Below are 24,401 nucleotides of genomic sequence, written 5' to 3'. Positions count from 1 at the left end.
TACAAATAGTTTAATGTGGTCCGTCTCTGAATGATTTTCATTCCTAATTCTAGGAAGATAGGTTGACACAAATTCATGAATAAAATGTCAAGTAATCTTATCATTGATGCACTTTTATTCAATTTAATGCAGTCATATTGTGAACATTTCAGCTCATTAGGAAAGTGGGGATGACCTCTAGGGGTTCATAACCTTTATACCATTAAATTTACATAACATAATAACACAAGAAACAAAATTATATATAGTGAAATGGAAAAAGTTTCCTACTATTTAGGAGTCACATGATCATTTGTCATTACAGGGACAGGGAAGTGGATTGGGAGATCCCCCCCCTCAACACCCCCCCCCCCCCTTGGAATTTGCAGGACTATAATACATACTGGAGGAAATAAAAATGACTTTGGATGCCCTAAGTGTCCCTCCACCCTAGAAAACAGACCCAACCATAACTTCTTTTTTTTTTTTTGCTTCTCGGGAAATTCTGGTCTAGCCTGGTCCCCTGTCTCATCCTTGCCAAGGCAGGAGAGCCAGGTGGATTCCATTGTACTCCACCTGGCCCTAGTGACGCGGAGTATATAAAGCAAAACAGGGACAGGGAACCAGGCTAATTCTGGTCTGGAAAACCCCCCCTCCCCCACCTCCCTCCCAGAAAAAAAATTCTGATCTTGTAACTGAATGTAACGTTGATAACGGGGGATAACTCTTCAGATTGTGAAATTCGTCTATTGTAAGTTAAAGGATCAAAGGTCATCCGATGCTGAACCTAACCGTTTGCATTTCAGACTATTTTACCCAAATCTATACCAAAACTTGTACTTACCGATTGTCATTATTTAGGCACTGTTATCTTCATGAAATATAATCCAGTTAAAACACAAAATAAAATAATTCCTACTGACATGTATGCAATGATGCACACTAGTAGCCTACTGCACGTGCAGTGAAATCTAAAATGATAATGCCAGTGGTAAAACTAGTACTTAAGTTGGGTACGTGACGCAAGCCCAGTGTGATGCAGGTGTTCAGATACATGTGTAGTGCAAGAACAAATTGAAAATTATCATTTACAAAACATGTTTTATTTTAACTTTGCCATCTAGGCCTATTTCCAAAAACAGGCAAATAAGGTGTGTTTGTGTGTGTGTGTTGATGGGAGAGGGGTCGGGGTTGACTAAATTGATTGTGTATATGGCAGCTTTCAAGAAGTTTCTGCCTAATCAAATATAAATAAATAAACTTTGCACATTTTGAAAAATTCATCAAAAACGCTTTACACTAATTTGAATAATATTATTTGTTGTTAATCTATATGAGAAAATATATTTAAAAGTTCCAATTATGTGCCACCCCCCCCCCCCCCCCCTTATCAAACCTAATTTACATCATTAATTTAATTCTGTTGTCTAATTTCCGACTGGTAATGAATAAAGAATATGAAATACCTATAAGATGGAGGCCCATGGGTAACATGGTCACTAGCTGCAGATCTGTATAGCGTTATGGTTTTATATATTAGTCTTTGACCATAAAGCTACAGATCCTGTAATGCAAAAAAGGTGCAATTTACGGTGCAATATTTTTTTGCGCACTTCTGGGGAGAATTTCTCCACTTTCCAGCATCGGTCAATTTACTACCTTTCACCCCCTAATTCTAGGCACATTATTTAACTAATCTGTATATTTTATCCATCTCCAAACGTTTTATATTCGTCTCTACACGAGATAAACTCGCTTGATTAAAATTATTTGTTAGATTGCATAAAATTCAAATCAAGCGGGTTTATTGCCTGTAGAGATGACTATAAATGGCTGAGAGGTGGACAAAATATACATTTTGACTACAGAATGTGTCTAAAATTAGGGAATGAAAGGTAGTTGATTGACCAATGCTAGAAAATGGAGAAATTCTGTCCAAAAGTGCGCAAAAAAATATTGCGCCGTAAATTGCACCTTTTTTGCATATGGGGATCTGTAGCGTTATGGTCAAAGACAAATATATAAAACCATAACGCTGCAGATCTGCAGCTACATGGTCACCTGAGCATATTATGCTCAATTTGAAGAATACATGTATTATGTAAATTATTGAATTATATTGACTTTTTCCGTGGTAAAGCCCAATATGAAGAAGTGTGCATTTAGAGGCAAACACCTTAGTGCGGGTATTACTGTCTCATGACAGCATCTAGTATATTTTATTTTAAACAACTCCTTCAAAGTCATTTTGGAGAGATGACCCTCCAAACTGAAGAGAATGTATCTGTTTTCTGTTGATTTAATGTGTTATGGCAACTGATAAACATATCAAATTATCAACATTTAGCAAAATCAACTCCAGGGAATAGAACCATGACAATGAAATAGGTTAATGCTTCAAAGTCCAAAAACAGGTGCTGAATTGCATGGCCATGTTTATTCCATTTACATGTATGATACCTTTCATCAGTGGTAGAGTTTATTTATATAGGTGTAGTAGTGGTATGTTTTTAAACATGGTATTTATATTTCTTGCTTTAAAGTGTCAGAATCTTTACTGAAACAACTCTTTATGTGTATTTAAAGTGATTTCAAAATCTTATTACTTCAATTTTCATTTACGAGCCGCTATGGTTTACCTGACTTGTCAACGTCTGTTCCTGGGAGTCCACTGCAGCTCCCCAGTCTAGGTCTGCCATCTTTATGTCTGATGAGAATAAAATACTTTTAATCCACTCATATTAAATCATTTATCATGTCAAAATCATATTACAGCAACTTTTATATGGATATGACATAAAAATTAAATCACACGTATGTGTAATAATAAACATATAATGTACTGCTAAGAGTAACTTATAAGTCTGGCTAGGTGTTGTACCTATAAAGGTATTTATTTGTCTAATAAATGTAAAATTATTGTATACACAAAATATGATAAAAATATTTAGTATTTACTTATTCACTTACTTAAAAAAAAATTAACTTAATACTAAACTCTTGTTTACTTTCAGATACAGTATGATGTAAAAAAGCATATTTGTGACAATTTCTTACATTATTCGTTCTATAAAAAGAAAATACGTATTTTCTGTCATATTTGACTGATTTTCGAATGATTCATAAATTGAAAACAATTAGTCACACACGTGTGTTGCGTAGTTCGTAATTTTCCGTTGAACAAGATGTTTTCTTGATACAAAAGTCGTTGTTAAAAATATAGAATATATTCAAATATGTCTATATATTTACGATTAATGACCAGGTTTCTATAAAATGGACACACACTGTGACATTACACTACCTTTTTGTTTTTTTCCCGATACTCTGAATTCAACTTTCTGTTTTGAAATTGTCCTTAACTTGTACGAATGAAATTCGCTCTTATTTAAACTTATTTAAATAAATATATGTAAGTTAAAACTGACTTTTGTGAAATATTGATGTTTACTCTTATGAGGTTTTTCATAATGATTGGTATAAAATTATGCTTTTGAAGTTTGAAAAAAATATTTTGGTCGACATAAGTTACGTTCGAGTTATCTGATTTTTTTTCAGCTTATTATATGTTTTAAATTAATTTCTCATCGGAATATTCGTTAAAATGTTATAAACATAAATAAAAATTATTATCATTATCATTTTTTTCAATCATCTTTGAAGTAATTTTGGTTAGAAAAATGCTTTAAGAAACAACTTTTTTCATACGAAAATAAAACTTCAAATTGACATTGACGAAAGCTTCTGAGGAGTATGAAGTGTCATTCAGCAGTTTTCTGTCTTTTATTTTTTGTGGAATGTATTGCAGATGAGGATTTGTATGATGTCCTTGGAATTCGTAGATCAGCGTCGACCAAAGAAATAAAGCAAGCCTACAAAAACCTTGCGAGAGAATGGTAAACATAGCCGTTAGTGATAACTATTCATCTTGCTTCTCAAATTTCAGATGCAAGAGTCAACCATCGAGCAGATATATAGATTTGAAGACAAAACTAAAGAACTGCTGCTACGGGTTATAAGGCCACACGATGGCCAATAAGTTTAGATAGATTAGATTGTGCCGTCAACAGGTCCAGCACAATCTCTTGATTAAGCTAATATGTTGACGGTGCAACTGTTAGGGTGAGTACTGCAGATACTTAGTTATTTAGTATTAATTTAGACTGGGCTAGTCAAACCGCATTTGGAATGTCTAAACTCTGATGTCACATGACATGGAATTTACGTAGCTGCAGAACTGTAGTTCTCCATACATGTTAACCTATTGTGATGAAAAATAGGGAGATTCAGACCTCAAAAGCGGTAGCATTGCGCGCGTGTTGTTTAACGCTTGGATTATCGATATCTTTCATGTAATATACATGTATATTATAAGCCTTAAATGAAATCAGGTACCTACACTAATTAATCTTAAATATCAACAGCAAAGAAGAAGACAGAAACACCTTAAGTTTGACATAAATTGTACAAATTCAAATATTTTTCATGCTCATCATTTTGCTTGGGTTGGCTGCTTTACTTAGCCTTTTGAAGAGTGATCTTTGCTGATATAGCCTAGAAGCAATAATTCTGAATGTTCATTCAGTTTTTAAACAAAACAAATGATGACATGGTTTAATCTATATCTAAAACAAGTTCCTATCTTTCGTTATATAAATCAGATTTCCCGCGATGATCGAAAACGAAAGTAGAGATGTGCCACATGGCTTGGTCAATCGAGTGATTTCTATTGACTTTATTGATTAAGTTGTGAGCTTCTGTGCTTTTAAAGACGATGTCAAATGTTTTCATCTAATTCTTAAAAGCTGTATCTCCTTTTTCATGGCAGGGATGTTGATTAATTTATCGTAACCAATGTAATCACTGGTAGTCTTGTGTTGTTGTCGTTGTCAAATCCGTGCTTGAAATCTATGTACAAAAAAAGCGTTTGTATGATTCCGAGTCAAATCACGCGATATCTAGCGAGATTTTATGAGAGTGGCTTCAAAAATGGATACCCAAGCGAACCAAAAATACTTTAGACGCAGCTTTTGTAGAAAAGCGGTAGATTTCTGAATTAAATCGGTAGGCGGGAGATGGAGTGAAAAAGCGGTAGACTCCCGCCTAAATCGGGAGAGTTAACATGTATGAGTTCTCTGCTTGAGAAAATTCGGACAGATAAAGCAGAGAGCTACAGATCCAAGCATTGTAAAAACCTTCAATTTATGCCGACAATTTTTTGTCGCTACTCTAGGTTTTTATTTTGTGTAGTTTAATCTTTTTCTGGCTTTTAGAATTGTATCCTATAATTTATTTCAGGAATGACTCTAATTCTTGGCCAAATTATTTGATGATAACCTGGTTTGGGTCAGTTTACGCTTTATAATCCGCGAAGCTTCACGGATTATAAAAAAGCGTAAACTGAATAGAGTCATTCCTTATAATTTAATTTTTAAATAATTGAACAACTGTGGGTGTAAAATTGTGGTGCTTTTTATGAGTTCAAATTTGCCGCTCAATAATACATCCCTAGTAACGGAAGTGATTTGAAACAAGGGGACGTAATAACTGATACACAGATGTAGCAGCCATGATGTTTGTTTACATGAGGTAAGATCAAGCTACTGTTTGAAGTTAAAGGCACATTTATTAAATCTGGATTTTTTTATGAATCCCATGGACTGGAAATGAGAGGATTGCATGGATACAGATGATTCAGCTGGTTGTCAAGGGGGTGTGTCCCCATACCAAACCAGGTTATTAAGAAATGGTTTGCGTTCCTTTTTGGAAATCAACCAATGAGAGACTAGAATATAAACAAAATTGAATTATTATGTATTTAACTCTTTTTTTTGATACTTTATTAAAGTTTATTTACCTTTTAACCGTCCGAAACAGTCCTGTATATAGTTTTGTAATGTCGGTTTAAAAGAAATTTCGACGTCCGTAACCACAAACATTCATTTATTAGCGTTGAAAGGTAAGTAAATTATCCGGAATTGAAGTTAAATGTATGATTAATTATTAAATACCATTTTTAGAGTTGGTGAAAGTATTAAAATACAAGAAAAAATACCCGAATTGAGTGACAAAAAATCGTCGGCGTAAATCAAAGGTTTTTACAACACTTGGATCTATACATGCTATAGCTCTCTGCTTTATCTGTCCGAAATTTCTCAATCAGAGAGCTACAGTTCTGCAGCTAGAATTTAAGTAGTGGCAGAATTGTACAGTTATGGTTTTATATATAGTGGACCCTCATTTATCCGGACGCTTTGGTTCCCAGTTAATTTGTCCGGATATGTGAAGCATCCGGATATCTGAATGCCCAATTAAACAAGACAGAATAACATTTAAAAATTTCGTTCCGATGAAAAATCGTCCGGATACTGGTTTTATATAAGGTCCACTGTATTAGTCTTTGACCATAATGCTACAAATCCTGTAATGCAAAATAGGTGCAATTTACAGCGCAAGCTTTTTTGCGCACTGCTGGGGAGAGTTTTTCCATTTTACAGCATTGATCAATCAACTACCTTTCATTCCCTAATTTTAGAAACATTCTTTAACAGATGAGGTCTGGATGATTTCCAAATATGGAAGTCAAGAACAATAACTGAAATTTGCTATGAATATACATCATGATCATATACACATAACTATCAATCAGACAGCAGTATTTTTACACACCCCAAAACAAGGAACAAAAAGAAAACATGTAGATTTTTTTTTCTTCAAAAAAGATTCAAGAAGTAAGATGACAAGTTTGGAAGAATAAGGTATATTCCCCACATATTTACCGTGAACAAACTTGTTATCTTCATCTTGAAAAAAAAAAGATAAATGCATGTAACAACACGATTGTTTAGTTTACGAAGGAACAGATCAGACTGTCAAGTTATTATCAATTATATTTATAATAACACTTGCATTACATACCCTCTGTAAGTAAAAATAATTTTGCTTAGCTGTCTGATTTCCATCAATGTTGCATAGTTTTCATGGGTATAGGTCAGTTGCATACACATGTTCATCGTAAAGACCGTAGTTATAAAATATCACGGGTTTCATGAGCACTGAATACAATGTTATAAACTCTCGAAATGGACTCAAAAAATGTGTTAAACATCAAGAAAAGAGAATGTAGATTAATGATTTTTCACCATAACTTACCATTACCATGCATACCAGAAACTGGACAACTTTGTAATAAACACTCAGGAAATAATTAAAATGTTAAAAATATTCCCATCCGAAAATATTTTCATACCAGGTTCTAAAAACTGATAATCTGCTGTATTTGTATCAAATTTCTTAACACGAGTTAAGCTTTTGGGATAGCTACCTCTTATTGACAGCTTTTATATCCCAGTTAGAATTTATTCTAACCTTTCAAGTCAGGTTTGTTCATGGTAGAATTGTCATTTATGCTGTTTGTTTCATTCCTAAATACGCATAAAGTTTACAAAAAGTTTGTTCTAAAAAAATCTTTTGAGCAGAAAAGTTTAAAACCACATGTTTTATTTATTTTCTGGTGATTTGTCTATATGCTGTTATCTGATTGGTCAGGAGGATAAGCACCTTGTTTATTCTGTGCATTTATAGCAATTCATGGTTATTGTTCTTGACTTCCATATTTGGAAATTGTCCAGACCTGTTTAACCAATATATTTCATCCACCTCTTACCCTTTATTGTCGTCTCTACAAGCAATGAACTGGCTTGATTTGAAGTTTCTGAAATCTGACAGACAATGAAATCCAACAGACAATCAAATTTAGCTAGTTTATCCCCTATAGAGATGACCATAAAGAGTATATACGCTACTAAAGAGTAGAGGATGTTTTTTATGGTGAAGTGTTGATGCTATAACATTAATTTTCCTGGGATACATATATCTAAAGTTGATCTCAGTAGCTCCAACTGAATGCAGCTTTGCCAAAATTTTGGGTTGTTTAATCTCCATCAGTTTTGTGATTTAACATGGCTGTGAGGTGAAAAAAATTAATTAATTTTTGCTACAAATCTTCTATAAAATACCTGTTTATATTTTACAGGCATCCAGACAAAAACAAAGATCCATCAGCAGCAGATAAATTTACTAAAATCAATGAGGCATATGAGGTAAAAATAAATATTACTTCTTATGACAAAGGAATTTTGCTTTAAAATTTTATGTAAGTGTCTGAATTCAAACTGCATAAGAAAATACAATACATTTAGTTTTTGCAAACATAGTGTAAAATATGCTGAATTTTTAGCTCATCTGAGCCGAAGGCTCAAGTGAGCTTTTCTGATCACATTTTGTCCGTCGTCCGATCGTCTGTCCGGTAACTTTTCACATTTTTGACTTCTTCTCAAGAACCACTTGGCCAATTTTAACCAAACATAAAGCATCCTTAGGTAAAGGGGATTTTAAATTGTTAAAATAAAGGGCCAAGACCCCTCACAAGAGGAGACAATAAAGAAAATACAAAAATAGGGTGGGGTCATTAAAAAATCTACTCAAGAATCACTGGGCCAGAAAAGCTGAAACTTATGTGGGAGCATCCTGGGGTAGTGTAGAATCTAAATTGATAAAATCATGACCCCCGGGGTTGGGCAGGGCCACAATAGAGAATCCAAGTTTTACATAGAAATATGTTGGAACAAACTTTAAAAATCTTCTTCTCAAGAACCACTGGGCCAGAAAAGCTGAAACTTATGTGGAAGCATCCTGGGGTAGTGTAGAATCTAAATTGTTCAAATCATGACCCCCGGGGGTTGGGCGGGGCCACAATAGAGAATCTGTAGATTCTAAATTGTTAAAATTGTGACCCGGGGGGCATCTTAGTAAAGAACGACATCACCAATGCTACTCAGGTGAGCGTTGTGGCCCATGGGCCTCTTTTTTTTGGGGGGGGGGGGGTCAGTGATGAAAATGCAATTTGTATATCAGCTACCATATCTAATTTTTGTCTTAAGACTTTGGGGGACCCAGAACGAAGAAGTCAGTACGACAAGTTTGGTTACACCTCAGCTAAAGAACACAGACAACAGAGCAGGGGCAGCCCATTTGGTGACCCATTTGGAGATCCATTTGAAGGATTCTTTCATCATTTTGGAGGGTTTGACTTCAAATTTGGAGGATCAGGATTTACAGATACTTTCATTGAGAAGAATAACATAAACATGAGGTGAGAACCACAGTTACTCAGAACATTCCTCATGCAGTATTTTCTTTTCAATGTTATCAAAAGAAAGTACTGGTAAATAGAAAAAATATATGGTATGCTTTCTCTTTTACAGAGTTTATGAAACAAAAATATTACCTGATAGTCACCAGAAGCCATATGTTCTGTATGCCTATGCTGAGTTTTGCTATGAATGTGTTCATTTGGAGCCTGTTCTTGAAAAATTGTTTAAAGAACTGGAGTTTGTTGGTAAGAATAAGTTCCTAAGTTGCCAATAAACATCAACTTTCATATACCAGGTACCTGTAAATTTACCTTTTGCCCATGCAATCTCTTCCAGGCTATAATTTTCTAATGGATAATCAATGGAAGCTTTTGCTTGGTACAAAGACTTTTTATGGCCTTAGTTTATGTCATGACTTTAACCCAAAGTCATTCTGTAAAGTTCAAGGTCACTGAAAGAAAAAGCTTAAAACTAACAATTCTTGTCTTGGTTATAATTTAACTTTAATGGAGAATCATTTGATGCTCATAATTGGTACATAGATTGTTTATTGACCACAGGACGTGTCTTCAAATAGACCTTAACCCTAGGTCATCTTGGCAAGTTCAAGGTCACTGAAAGAAAAGTATAAAATTTTTGTGTTGGCTGCTTTGTAATAGAGAACTAATGAATATCATACTTCATACAAAGATTATTCTGATTGATCTGAGGGTGTGTCTTAACGTGACCAGAGGTCATTGTGACAAATTTGAGGCCACAAGCAGAAAAATTGTAAACTTCTATGACAGAACCATTATATGATGTCCATATTTCACCCAGTTTACTTATAACCAGATGTTTCAATTTTTAACCAAAGTTTTTAACCATATTTTTAGTTGTTTGGACATTTTAATGCAATTGTTTTGTAAAACAAGGTCATATTTTTACAATTAATTTTCCATTGTGACGTTGGGCACTACACAATGCTCCATGACGTATTTCATATACCTACATGTAACGGACGTAAACAACAAACAAAATGCATGGATTGCATTATTTTGTGATTTTAAATATACACACAATATCCTCTACGTGTCGCCGGTAAAACTCAGTTTGCGACCATTAAATCAGCATTAACGGTAGCAAATACCAAATTAGAAGATAGTAATTCCCTAATTTGAAATATCCTCACAATATCTCTAGTTAACAACCGATTATGTACATATGATAGGTTGATATGCTTCCTTGTTTACAAGGAAAATGGTGTATAAACTCTCTCATGTTTTCTTTTAACTTGCCTAGGAATTGGTATGGGAACATTCCATGCAGGAAAAGCACAGCGATTGGCAGTGGAATTGAGAACTACTCGAGTTCCAAGGATAATGGCTGTGTTGAATGGGCGTGTCACAGACTTCAGGGGGCGTGTCACGCTTCACAACCTCAGACAGTTTGTCAGAGGGCTCTTTCCAAATAAGTTAATTCAACCTGTAAGCTTGATTTTGCACTAAAATGTGTCAAATTCATACATGAATTATATAAAATGATAGTGTAATCATAACTTTTATGATTCCTTTCTAGGACTAGAATATACTTATTGTAGCTTTAATCTTATTTTTGATCACAGATAAACGATGGAAACATTGATGACTTCCTGAGTGGGTGGGAGGACAACCGCATGCGGGGAATATTCTTTTCTCCAAAGGAGGAAATTTCTGCCTTGTTTTTGGCCCCAGCCTTTTACTACAAAAGTTTTGTAACATTTGGGCATGTCAACACCAACTCTGATGATGTGTACAAAATCCTGAGAAAGTTTAACCTTCACAGTGGACATAAAAGTCTGTTAATGTTCAACGAGGACAGTCAGTCTCCTGTCGCTTCACTCAGTGTAGGAGGATATTATGTTAATTAATAAGATTTCCAATGATTGTATTTTTTTTAGTTCCTTCTTTATTTTATCATTCAAATATAGCTTATTTATTTTCAAATTGTTTTCAAAAGTTTTTTTATTATTGAAAATGCCAATCCTTCCTATATTTTGGAGCAAAAATATAAACAGTGAAATTAACTTATACACTGTTGATAAATAAATTTTAAAACAATATTTCACAATGGTGTAGGATGTATACTTCCACCTGTACACATATTTAAAGATTCCAAAATGACACTTTAACTTGTTATGATTTCTGTATTAACAGATGCAGCAGATGTCGCGTTCTACCATTGATGAAGTCATTGAGTCAAACAAGTTTCTCTTACTGCCACGGATTTCTTCACAGACTTATTTTGAGCAGCTTTGTCCAGCAGAATTGAAAGCCAAACGCAAAAAGTAAGGCCCATGCAAATTCATTAATACACTGAACAAAAAGTATTAAAACATATAAATGTAGTTAGATTTTTTTAAATTTAAACAGTTCTCATGATATTTTTTGATAACTGACATATAATTCTCTTGCAAGGATTAATAGTATTTATAGAATGCACATATGTACATATGCATCTCTGGGTCAAAAATATAAAATCAGGTCTGATATGTAATTGTTATTCCACAATAGCAAATAATGATGGATTATCTCCAGGTTATGTGTGGTGCTTATTACCAAAAAGAGTGAAGAGAATGAGAGGACGAAATTCAGGAGATATCTGCAGAAGTCTTCCTTCTTAAACCATGAGAGGGTGAGGTTCACATACATGTATGAAGAAACTCAGGCCAACATCATCAAAACCCTGAATGAGAACGAGGAATCAGATAGCAGTGGAGCAGAAAAGGTAGGGGGTTATTGTCAGTGAGGAGTTTTCTATCAATTTCTTTAACATCCTTGTAGATATGGATAATTCTTATATAAAAAGTTAGGCTCAGAAACAGTTGAATTTTGCATTTATTTTTAATGCACCTGAAAGATTCAAGAGAGCTCCAGAGAGCTCTCTATATCAAATCACTAAATATATTTTGACACTTTTTTTTCATTTTTTCTTTTCAATAGTCATTGACTCTTAATTGCGAGACAAAATTTTCATGAATTGTGGTTATTGCTCTATATAATCTTAAGGAATAATATTATACGGAAATTAAATTTTCACAGCACACTTAAATTCTGATTAAGCTTTGACAAATAAAGTTCTCGCAAATAAAAAGTGATTTATAGTATCTTACAAATGTATATGAATATGAAACTAAGAATATATTTTGACATACTCTTTTTTTCATTGTTTTCTTGTCAACTTTTCAGTGATCAATAATTGTGAGAAGAGGTTAATTTTGTTTTGTACAGAATGTGGTTATCATCTGGAGAGTAGAGAAGAACCATCTGAGTTATGAATGGCTGAAGAATGCCCTAACAAAAGATTCAGACATGCATGATCTCCAGAAAGAACTGGAAATGAGGGTTAAACAGTTGTTAAATTCTGATGAGTCTCTGACCTACAGAACCATACTGCCTGAATTTCATAATGAACATGCTTTGGTAAGGATTCACTTACAAGTCTTAAAAGATGTTTGGGGAAAAAAATAGTAAAATTGTAATTCTTAAGCACTTTGATTTAATTTATATTCAATTTTTGCTTCAAAGATAATACAATCTGTATTTTTATATCGATCACTGTGGTCAGTGTGGCATGTGTTTCTATGATAGGTCACATTCCAATTTAACATATCCCCCTGAAAGTCATTTTCAGAAATAAAATAAAGTGTCAGTTATAAGATTATTACTGGTAGTCAAGAATAATAAACAACAACAACAAAAAATCCAGTGTATTTATTCTATGTTTAAACAAGTTCCTGCTAAAGGCACTTCTGTGTAATGGTCATGTATCTCAAAGGTTTAACACAGGTGTGCTTCTGTCGCGATATGGGAAGCATTGCTGTTATTTAAAAAACAAAAATTAATTCTAATTTTAATTATGATTTAATAAGATGAATTTGACAAATAAAATTAAAAATGCAAAGTTTGAATATCAAGTATTTCAACCATTCTACATGGAATGTTGTTTTACTTAATAGAATTACAAAGGTTCTAGTGTGATGTATACTCTTTAAATGTGAGACTCATTGACCATGTTTATATTACTGCTACTGATTTCACAGTAGACTACCCCAACCAAATGTACCATTTAATATGCTTAATGTAAATCAGAGAAAGACAACATGATTCAGTTAATGACCAGAGACTATCAGCTATACTTTTACGTCATATTGAATCAGAGTCTGATCTGCATATTCTGGTAGAGAGAACATTTCTAATCTGAACTTGTTTATCCTCAAGGTGAAGTTACTTGGTTTACACCAGTACTTCTTTAAATACTGATTGTGAGAGAAAAAGTACACATGTTAGGATGTAATTACATGTATTTCTCAATAAATATTGTGCATATTCATTGCTTTGCTGGACTTTAAATCTGACATTTTATTTTTTCTTTGCAGCATCTTTTAGTTCGAATCTTTCATCGATTTCAACACTGGGGAGAAAGACTGTGGTTATTTGTAACAAGGTAGGTAAATAAGGAGAAAATTGATTTCTTTTCAGTATCAGAGACCCGGAACTCCGATGATGTTGGTATGGGGGATGGGTTGGAGGGGGGGTGTTAAATTTGCGATTTAATTTGTCTTATGTGCACAGTACAGTGTATATGAAATTATTATCACAAACCAGGATGATTTGACAGTGTTCCTGTTTTTCCCTAAATAAATCTTTTAAGTAAAGGGGGGGGGGGGGTAATTTTCCATTTTACACATTTTGTTTTGCTAGAGGCATTGTAAAATAATTACATTTTCCCTTTGCCTGTAGTATGGACCCTATGGCAGTCCTGACCCTGTTTATGGCTATTGCTATGGTGTTTGGTATGGGTTATATTTATACATTAATTATACCCCACGCAACTAGTTGCGGGAGGTATAATGTTTTTGACCCGTCCGTCAGTCAGTCAGTCAGTCAGTCAGTCAGTCAGTCAGTCCGTCAGTCAGTCCTCTTTTTTTTGTCAGCGCAACTCCTCATAAACCGCTGCACAGAATTTCGTCAAACTTTGCAGGTATTTAGGACACAATGTGTAGATGTGCATATTACCAGGAAATTCCGATTCCATTAATTTTTCCGGGAATTTCAGCACTTTTTAACTTAGGCATTTGGCCATACCTTGAATATAGAGATGAACAGTTTGTCAGCGCAACTCCTCATAAACCGCTGCACAGAATTTCGTCAAACTTTGCAGGTATTTAGGACACAATGTGTAGATGTGCATATCACCAGGAAATTCCGATTCCATTAATTTTTCCGGGAATTTCTGCACTTTTTAACTTAGGCATTTGGCCATACCTTGAATATAGAGATGAACAGTTTGTCAGCGCAACTCCTCATAAACCGCTGCACAGAATTTCGTCAAACTTTGCAGGTATTTAGTACACAATGTGTAGATCTGCATATTACCAGGAAATTCCGATTCCGTTATTTTTTCCGGGACTTTCCGCACTTTTTAACTTAGGTTTTTGGCCATACCTTGAATATAGAGATGAACAGTTTGTCAGCGCAACTCCTCATAAACCACTGCACAGAATTTCGTCAAACTTTGCAGATATTTAAGACACAATATGTAGATGTGCATATTACCAGGAAATTCCGATTCCATTATTTTTTCTGGGACTTTTCGCACTAAAAACTTAGGATTTTGGCCATACCTCTTACATAGAGATGAACAGTTTGTCAGCGCAACTCCTCATAAACCACTGCACAGAATTTCGTCAAGCTTTGCAGGTATTTAGGACACAATGTTTAGATGTGCATATTACCAGGAAATTCCAATGCCTTTATTTTTTCTGGGATTTTTTGCACTTTTTAACTTAGGTTTTTGGCCATACCTCTTACATAGAGATGATAAGTTTGTCAGCACAACTCCTCATAAACCGCTGCACAGAATTTCGTTAAACTTTGCAAGTACTAAGGACACAATGTGTAGATGTGCATATTACCAGGAAATTCCGATTCCTTTATTTTTCCGGGAATTTCCACACTTTCCAACTTAGACTTTTTGGCCATATTTTGAATATAAAGATGAACAGTTTGTTAGCACCACTCCTCTTAAACTTTTGTACATAGTTTCGTCAACCTATGCAGATATTTAGGACATATTCCATTATTTTATCCCAAAGAGTTTTGCCTATTATTCAAGAAAATTTCTCACCCCCCCCCCCCCCCCCCCCCCCCCCCCCCCCCCCCCCCCCTCCAACCACTTCAGATTAATGTTTGGATTTGTATAATGCCAAGAAATTTTGATTCCATTATTTATCTAGAAACTTCATTCCACATTTAAATGTCCTCATATGCAAGACATTTTGATGTGAAGATTTTTTTGCAATTATTGCCCTTTTTGATCTATAATATGTATTTAAAGTGCACTGTGCCTTTCATTATGTGTTACACCGTCAAGTTTTGGGGGAGCGTGGGGTATGTGAGCTAGCTCACTTTTTTCTTTTTACATTTTGTCTTTGTCTATAGTATGGACCCTGTGACAGTCCTGACCCTGTTTATGGCTATTGCTATGGTGTTTGGTATGGGTTATATTTATACATTAACTACATTTTCCATTTGTCTGTAGTATGGACCCTGTGACAGTCCTGACCCTGTTTATGGCTATTGCTATGGTGTTTGGTATGGGTTACTTTATGTCTACCATGGCGCAGATTGAGGAGGAGCAGCTGAGGGAGAGACAGCCCAGACAGAGCAGACCCCGACCCCCGTCCAGGTAAGATCAGACCCCGACCCCCATCCAGGTAAGATCAGACCCCGACCCCCATCCAGGTAAGATCAGACCCCGATCCCCCTCCAGATAAGATCAGACCTCGACCCCCGTCCTGGTAAGATAACAGACCCCCATCCAGGTAAGATCACCCCGACCCCCATCCAGGTAAGATCATTTTAAGATCAGACCTCGACCCCCGTCCTGGTAAGATCAGACCCTGACCCCCCTCCAGGTAAGATCAGACCCCGACCCAGGTCCAGGTAAGGTCAGACCCAGACCCCCGTCCAGGTAAGATCATTCCATGTTAATTGACAAGACAAAAATATAAACACACCCCCGTCCAGGTAAGATCAGACCCCCGTCCAGGTAAGATCAGACCCTGACCCCCCTCCAGGTAAGATCAGACCCAGACCCCCCTCCAGGTAAGATCAGACCCAGACCCCCGTCCAGGTAAGATCAGACCCAGACCCCCGTCCAGGTAAGATCAGACCCAGACCCCCGTCCAGGTAAGATCAGACCCTGACCCCCCTCCAGGTAAGATCAGACCCCGACCCCCGTCCAGGTAAGGTCAGACCCAGACCCCCGTCCAGGTAAGATCAGACCCAGACCCCCGTCCAGGTAAGATCAGACCCCCGTCCAGATAAAATCAGACCCTGACCCCCCTCCAGATAAGACCTTCCAGGTTGAAGAGAAATTTTTTAAGGTAAGATCAACCCCCGTCCAGTGTGTGACCCTGACCCCCTCCAGGTAAGATTATTACCCTTTATAAGATCAAACCCAGACCCCCCTCCAGGTAAGAGCAGACCCAGACCCCCGTCCAGGTAAGGTCTGACCCAGACCCCCGTCCAGGTAAGACAAAATATTTAACACCTGTATAAAATTCCAAATCTGAACCTTCTTATCAACAGAAATGATTTATTTACAGTGAAAACTGTCTAATCAGCAGGGATGGGGTAATTGAATAGAGTAATTGCAATTGAGTGTAATTAATTACATTTTTCAAAGTAATTGGAAGTAATTTGTATTTGAGCGAGCCTTCAATTACAAGTAATTGAATGTATTTAAATACATTTCAAAAAAGGTCATGTATTTTCAATTACTTTTCAATTACATTTCAATTACTTTTTTCAAAATTAAAGTTTATATTTAAAAAGGTGTCTTATACTGATACATATACATGTACATGTATATAGTTTTATACTGTTGGGTTTATATTACTTATTCCCATGTTTGATCAGTTCTCCTTATTTCCACTTGCAAATAACAATGATAGTTTAGATAGTTAATTTGTTTTACAGCAATTAGACTAACTACATCCCCTTTTAGATTTACCTGTATTCTATTCATTTTCAGATAGAAAATAATGAATGGAATTGTGATAGATATTATTTATTTCCTTAAAAAATATGGATTTGAGAAAATTACAAAAAAGATCTTGCCATACACCATACTGGACAGGTGTAGCATGGGCTTATGTTTGTAATATAATTGTTTCATAATGTTTAATTTGTTTATACAGAGTGTCACACTCATTATAAGGTAAAGGTCTAATTTTGACCAGGTGTGAACCCCTATCATACCCAAGAACAAAAACACTGAATGAAAGTCCGAATTCGACGCTTAAGAAAAAATCTTATTTAAAAAAATCTTTATTTTTTTTTATAAAAATAAAACCCGAAGTAATTGAAATGTATTTAATTACATTGGTCAAAGTAATTGAAAGTAATTAATTACATTTGAAAAAATCAATGTAATTGTAATTGCAAGTAATTGACAAAATTATCAATGTATTTGAAAGTAATTAATTACATTTCAAAGTAATTGACCCCAAGCCTGCTAATCAGACACCTGTGCAATCCGACACACTGTTAATTTTGGCAGCATTTTTCTTTCCCATTTCACTACTTTCCATTTTAGTATACTGTGCAATGCGACACCCTGTCCATTCGACATAAAATTTGTCTCCGAGAGCATGTCAAATTAGACAGGTTTCACTGTATTATATTTTTAGCTCACCTGAGCTGCACTTGTTTGAGAACTTTACTGTACAAAGTATATTTATGTTTGTTTAAACTTTTTCATGAAATTGTATAGCTAAAATGATTTAAGGAATTTCATTTTTTTATCAATTTCTTATCAGATAAATGGTACATGTAGATTGGTAAACTTCAGCAATAATTTAGACTTTTTGCAAGTTTTTCAAATAAGGTCTGAAAGCTCTTGATTTTATAAAATTGATAAGTCATTTGTGTCTAGTCATGCAGCAGTTAGACTGAATATCTGTATTTAGGAAGGTGTTGAACATGAAAAAAATACATGTAGTGATTGTATTAACCTTGCAATTGAAAAAGATACAAGTTCTGAAAAAAATTATTTTTGATTAAATTCATATATGATTTTTTTTTTTGTACTTTAGGACTCCAGACCAGAAGAGAGTAAACCTGTATGAACTGACGCCTGACACATACGACACTCTCGTTCTGAACTCTGAGGCTGGACTGACTATGATTTTACTGGTCAACTACGAATCTGGGGATAAACTTCTCAATAAGTACAAAGAAATTGTTCTCCCTCTGACCAGGTAAGCCATTCAAAAATTGAGCATCAGATCTTGATTTTAAAATTTCTGAAAATATTCACTTATAAGGATTAAACTTGCATCTGTTAAGTGTAAGATTTGCTGAACGAGTATGTGTACTTGTATAGATTACTTAGTTTGCTTATAAATGAAATTCTCAGTATATTTTTACCTTGTGATCAACTGAACTAAAGGATTTACAGAGATTTATAATTTATGTATATATGTAATACATGTATTATTACACAGTGTGTTGTGTAAGTACTTGTACTATTTTAGATACAGTGGTCTGTCATTTGCCTTTCTGAGACTGGAGAGCTACATTGGTTGGTACTCTCACTTACTGGAGGACAGTGTGGGACATAAAGTGGAACTAAAGAACATAAACATTAACAACTGTATAGGCACAGTGTTAGCTGTGAATGGTATGCGTAAATACTACTATATATACCAGCCCAAGAAGGCTAGAAAGTGGATTAGGCAAAGTGGGAAGAATATTCCTAGTGCCATTGGAATGTTTGACTCGGATGAAAACTCGGACAGCGACCAGGACTCACGAGTTATACTCGTAGAGGAACTTCTAGATGGACTGATAGACTGGTTTGACAAAGTGTTCGATGGATCTCAGAGGAAAATTCGAGTCAGCTCTTGGCCGGATCTAAGAGCAGTGTGAGGAACATCCTTATTCTAATGACCTTTTTTATCCTTTATACCACTGATGCCATTGTGTTCATGTGTGATCGTTGTGATCTTTTTTTTTGTGCTTGCTACAAGCCTTTTCTTGATGTGATCTCCGTTTTTTTCTTTATTGTTGTTTAATATATATATAATTTATTGTTGTATAAACTTAGTTTATGTGGTTTGAAAAACCAAAAATTATCACAAATATGAGAAACCTGAGATATGTTCAACAACATGGCCTTTTTGTATAACACTGGAAAGATTGTGCATTGATTTGTTGCCATTAAGCCCTGTTTGCTATATACAGTAGCACAAAATATTTTTCTCAGGTACGAAATCCAATTTGTTTTTTGAGAACACAATTTTTTTTATGAGCATCTATGGAACACTAGTTTTTGGGATGATTAATGGTCAAATAGTGCTCAATGTTGTCAATATCATTTATTTATTTATTTAATCAAGATGTAATAGTAACTTATCAGAACTCCAAAGATATACAGATGTGCATTACATTCTTTAATTTGTTGATAGTTATATTTGATGCAAAATCAAAATTGATTATTCAGTAAAGAGTCTTATTTATGCAGCTAAATACTGTTCCTGCCAAAAAAAGGAAGATTCAAGTACCATGCATAATCAGCATTATCCATTTCTTTGCCTTTTTAATTGTCATTTAATACAAAATACCCAGTGAATTTATAATATTGTATTTCAAGTGTGTGTGTTTTTTTTTATTGCAAGGTCCCAGGGGAGCACCTATTTTGATTGGTCCATCTCTTTCCTTGCTTTCAATGTACAATTTTAACCCAGTTCACAACTTTTCAAGTTAACATAAAGCATATATCCAAAGAATGTGTAATGACAGACTCTTGTTTCTGAGTTGGCAAAAATCTGGAAATACTCAGTAATCAAATAATCATATTCCCCAGGAGAATGGGAAATACTAGTAATTCCCGGCTAAGTCTGGTCCTGCAGTGCAGACATATTGGGAGTTAATACTTGCCAGAAAAAAATATGATTAGATTATTAGCTATGACCTTGACCTAATATAAGATTAGAAGTGCCAAATTTTTTTCAAGTCCATATTTGTATAAAAAAGAAGAAATGGGGGAACACATTTTTTTTTGGCTCTAACTTGGGTTATGGATGATGTGGATGCCTTGATTCTGAGTCAACTCAAGTCTCCATTGTGGTACATGTACCTGTGTCATTTCACCAAATATTGATCAGTCAAAAATTACAAAGTTTTTAGCATCCATATTTAACTTTTATTGATCAGAAGACCCCCCCTCCCCTTATCGTTGTTTACTTTTATGCAGCAGGACATTTCAGTATAAAAGTTATCTTTTTGATAAAGTGGAAAATATTTGAGATACATGTATTTTTATTAAGATAAATAAATTATGTCTTAATTAGATGCATGTTTGTTCAGCTAAAATTTTTACATTTGATACTACTGGGTATTTATTTACTAGTTTCTATAAAAAAAACTGGTTTGATTAATCATTTATCTTATTACTGGTAAATTGTGATAGTTAAGTTGATATTTAAGCAATTTCTCTTTTAGTTTAACAGGTTCCTAACACAGAATTAATTGCAATTTTTCTTAATAAAGTCTGTTCTGTAACTATATTCTATATGGAAACTTTTCATTTTTAAAGATATAAAGTTTCAACCAAACTTGCTGCAAATCATCCTTGGATGAAGAAAGTTACAGTTTGTTCAACTAAAAGATCAAGTCTTATGTTAATTAAAAAGGAAACAAAAAATAGGTGCAAATGTCTGGTCATTCAAGAAACATCTCAACAACTACTGGGCCAAAAGCTGAAATTTCAGTAAAAAGTCATAAATTGTAGACTGATGTCTATAGCATTCAGATTATGGACACGGGGGCACCACTATTTCCATTTAATTTGTTCAAATTGTAAAACCTAGGACTTGGAATGGGTCACAAAATTGGGACCAGGTTTTATAAAGGAATTTTATGCCCCAAAAAAATTTTACACTGTAAAATAATAAATATGTACAAGTATCCTTATGAAGTAAGATTCAAATTTGGTCAAGTCATGCAGACACATGATACTTCAACAGATGGCCTACGATGGTGCTGGAATTGGGATTTTATGGGCAGCAAAAAAAAAAAATAATAATTCAAAGTAGCTGAGCATTGTGATCCTCTTATTGTGCTGTTGGTTGTTTGATTTTTGTTCGAATGAATAAAGTCAAAAAAATAAGATAAAATAAAAATACAATTTCTGTATGTATAATGAAAACACTTTAATGTTTGAGGTGCATTTTATAAAGCACATAAAACAAACAGGTTGCAAACAAATTGTTATAAATGTTTGAAATACTGTATGGAATTATATAACAATAGTAAACCCTTACAAAACAGAAATATGTATGCTACAAAAAAGGAATATACAAATCAAAAAGAAGTAAGATTATGTAAAATTGTGGATATAAATGTACCGGTAGTATATTTATACTGTAAAAAAAATTATATTTCCATAATTGTTTTCAACATTATCATTGGAATTAAAAAATAACTGTTAATCAGCAGTTAATAAATATATATTAATTAACTTAAAAGTATAACAAAATTTTTTTATGTGATCTGTACATGTATTATAAGATTGCGAGAATTCAGAAGTACTTCATTCTCTTCCAAATTTGATTCAGAACAATATGTTATTCCATACAAAAATGTATAATACTTGGTTTAAAGAAATACTGATACACTATCACCGCAAATGTAAAGTATATTTCATTGAGCCTTCTCTGGTTTATGTAATGTATCACATAAAATGTATTTATAAATCACATTTCCAAAATTAAAAATACTGTCATGGATTGACCGTTCAAGACTTATTAATAAAAACCCAAGTCACTCTGCTCATAAGTTCACCAATGTCATGAAACTTAACAATTAATATAATGTGCATGTTTTGAGAATTTACACAATATGATTTAATTAACAACCAGCAGATATATACATTGGCACGAATACAATACTGAAGTTTAATACTGCAAACTTAACTAACTATATAATCTCTAAACCTATCAATGCCTAGGCTAGCAGACAGATGCAAAAACAAAACATGCCACATAAAAATATATACATTTTGTCAAGTACTATTTAACCACTTATAGAGACTAGAAATAGTACAATAGCTATCTTAATATGGTATATTTTAGACAAGTATATGGGACATACTGGACGAGTGTGACAGAATTATAACAGAAATGAAAGAGTTCTTTAATGAAAAAAAATGAATTAATACATAAATTTCTTATCATTTTAGAAACAAGGATGATGAAGGAAAATATTAAGGAGAGACAGTTTAAAATGAGTATTACATGATTAGGGGAAAAAACATTCATTGAAAGTAAAGACCACTACAAGTTTTATGTGTATACTAAGTCGGGGAGTTTTTCGGGTGATTTGAATGCTACTGTGTTTCTCAAGTGAAGGTCTTTGTTGACTTTGTTGTATGGATGTAAAGTTGTAGACATATCTTTAGAAATGGCAAACCTATTCCTGACCAGATTCTCTCTGGGGGGTCCTACATAGGAATTCTGGTAGGTAGACAAGTAATCTCCCTTGACTTCATCTGCGATCTGGTCCTTCCATTTGGATTGTAGCTGCTCATGCAGTCCAAAGTTTGTGGCCTTACCTGTCAATTGTGAAGGAATAAAATACAATTTAGGCTCAAATTCTAAATTATCAATTTAAATTACAACTAACAATTTTATATACTGACATATAGGTTTAAATTTGGAAGACAATGCAGCTGAGTGTTTGACATTATGCCAATCATCATCAAAGAAAGAAAGATAAAGGACCACAAATCGATATATCATTAAGTTCAATTTCCAAACACAAATGTATCAGTAATAAGTATTTATTTCTCACATTGATAATTAAAAATATATATATATATAGGCATAAGACTTTATACATTAAGCTTTTGACATAACCTTTCATCATCAAAGTGAGAGACAATGGCTGCTAGGGATACTGGGGAGCACAGCAAAAACCCTTGCCTAGCAAAGATATGTTCCCTTAAATCCTTGATTACTGGTATCTAAAAACCCATACAATTTTATGAAAAAGTTTAGAGTTATACCCTGTAGGGGATAATCGGATTTCTCTGGTGCCCAGGAGAGCTTGTGACTGTTCCAGTCACGTAAGGATGGTAGTGTGTTCTCTTTGTATCGGCCATTGTACTGCTCATCATACCACGAGATCTTGTTCTGATTGTACTTCTCTCCATGGTGGTGGAAAATATGTTCCTGCCCCAGTCCATCATTTCTCATTAAAGCCTTTCGTCGAACTATGACATCTGGCTTGTATGTTCCATAGTTTCTGAAGTCAACTCTGTGTGTGCTGTTATGTTTTGTATCTCCTTTCTTGAACTATAAATGCAAAGGTGTAAATAAAGTAAAAACATTCATGTGACATCTCATTTGTGTCGCATAAATACATTAGATACATTTTAATAAATGTATTTTTACTGCGGTTAGTCAGGTGGGGGGGGGGGGGGTTACTTGCATTTAAATATGCTTAGTTTTTGACAATACATAGAAAGAGAAAGGGGACATTAAATTTTCTTAAAGATATCCCTTTTTATCACATATGAAATAAGGAAAAATCAGATGACAGCTGCACTTTTGGCGTGTAATTTTATGTTGCGGGAAACTTACCGTGTATCTTTCCTCTCCCCAATTTCCTATCAATACGCCAGGTGAAAACCGCTGTTCTATTCTCCAGCCAGGCATATGCCACTTCATAGGATCCCCCTGTGCCATCTTTCAAGTTTTTAAAGTTCTTTAAAACTTGATTTACAATGGCGATTTTTCCACATGAAACGGTGTCGCTACAACGTTGCTAAGACAAGGAGAGTATAATTTTCAAACCAGACCGTTGCAAAATCCGGAAACGCAAAATAACCCGTGATTAGTAAACTATATATATATACATTCCAAATTCCTTCAAAGTTGTAAGAGTTTATGTAGATAAATATCTATAATTTAAGCTGATTTAGTATGTTTCTTTGCAGGAGTCATAAATAAATAAAATCCATTATATATGTATACCATATTAAAAGCATATCATATTTTGATTCCTCTCTCTCTCTCTCTCTCTCTCTCTCTCTCTCCATGCTATATCATCTTTCACAAAGCAGTCTTTCTTAGCGTTATCACCTGTGAGTTTCGAATGATCTATTTGGACGCGGAGGATGTCCTTAATTATACTTGATACATCTGCATTCACGATGGAATATATCAGAAAACCAGTG

General features: G+C 34.3%; 3 protein-coding genes across 4 annotated transcripts in view; 1 reads left to right on the top strand and 2 right to left on the bottom strand.

Moving 5' to 3' along the window:
• The window catches only part of LOC134242944 (ATP-dependent RNA helicase DDX19A-like), a 16,546-nt gene extending 13,200 nt beyond the window's left edge, over positions 1-3,346 (bottom strand). For both annotated transcript variants that reach the window (XM_062725146.1, XM_062725147.1), the window contains exons 1-2: positions 3,279-3,346; positions 2,619-2,686 (exon numbers count right to left, since the gene is read on the bottom strand). In XM_062725146.1, the coding sequence (XP_062581130.1) occupies positions 2,619-2,678 (60 nt within the window). In that variant the 5' untranslated portion in view covers positions 2,679-2,686; positions 3,279-3,346. The remainder of the gene's footprint in view (positions 1-2,618; positions 2,687-3,278) is intronic.
• A 376-nt stretch (positions 3,347-3,722) lies between these two features.
• On the top strand, positions 3,723-19,813 carry LOC134242938 (dnaJ homolog subfamily C member 16-like). The gene is made up of 13 exons (XM_062725139.1): positions 3,723-3,875; positions 8,015-8,081; positions 8,922-9,133; positions 9,246-9,379; positions 10,416-10,600; positions 10,738-10,998; positions 11,309-11,439; positions 11,690-11,879; positions 12,383-12,574; positions 13,531-13,598; positions 15,696-15,842; positions 18,256-18,420; positions 18,697-19,813. Exons 1-13 carry the CDS (start codon positions 3,733-3,735, stop codon positions 19,088-19,090), a joined length of 2,289 nt encoding a protein of 762 aa, XP_062581123.1. The 5' UTR covers positions 3,723-3,732; the 3' UTR covers positions 19,091-19,813.
• Positions 19,814-22,329: 2,516 nt separating this feature from the next.
• Positions 22,330-24,011, bottom strand: LOC134242939 (cilia- and flagella-associated protein 107-like). The gene is made up of 3 exons (XM_062725140.1): positions 23,806-24,011; positions 23,229-23,517; positions 22,330-22,775 (listed from the first exon to the last, which is right to left on the bottom strand). Exons 1-3 carry the CDS (start codon positions 23,908-23,910, stop codon positions 22,507-22,509), a joined length of 663 nt encoding a protein of 220 aa, XP_062581124.1. The 5' UTR covers positions 23,911-24,011; the 3' UTR covers positions 22,330-22,506.
• Positions 24,012-24,401: the final 390 nt, after the last annotated feature.

Source organism: Saccostrea cucullata, unplaced genomic scaffold, assembly GCF_032062105.1.
Source record: "Saccostrea cucullata isolate Sc308-1 unplaced genomic scaffold, CSIRO_AGI_Scuc_v1 ctg128, whole genome shotgun sequence".
Taxonomy (NCBI): domain Eukaryota; kingdom Metazoa; phylum Mollusca; class Bivalvia; order Ostreida; family Ostreidae; genus Saccostrea; species Saccostrea cuccullata.
Note: the sequence above shows the minus strand (reverse complement) of the source record. Positions and strands in the feature narration are given on the sequence as shown.

Excerpts from the sequence above, each read along its gene's own strand:
- LOC134242938 (XM_062725139.1), top strand. The coding sequence starts at position 3,733 with ATGAAGTGTCATTCAGCAGTTTTCTGTCTTTTATTTTTTGTGGAATGT. Across the intron at positions 8,082-8,921 it reads AAATCAATGAGGCATATGAG|ACTTTGGGGGACCCAGAACG; the intron begins GTAAAAATAAAT and ends TTTTGTCTTAAG. Across the intron at positions 9,134-9,245 it reads AAGAATAACATAAACATGAG|AGTTTATGAAACAAAAATAT; the intron begins GTGAGAACCACA and ends TCTCTTTTACAG.
- LOC134242939 (XM_062725140.1), bottom strand. The coding sequence starts at position 23,910 with ATGGCACAGGGGGATCCTATGAAGTGGCATATGCCTGGCTGGAGAATA. Across the intron at positions 23,518-23,805 it reads GGGGAGAGGAAAGATACACG|TTCAAGAAAGGAGATACAAA; the intron begins GTAAGTTTCCCG and ends TTGCATTTATAG. Across the intron at positions 22,776-23,228 it reads ATCCGATTATCCCCTACAGG|GTAAGGCCACAAACTTTGGA; the intron begins GTATAACTCTAA and ends CACAATTGACAG.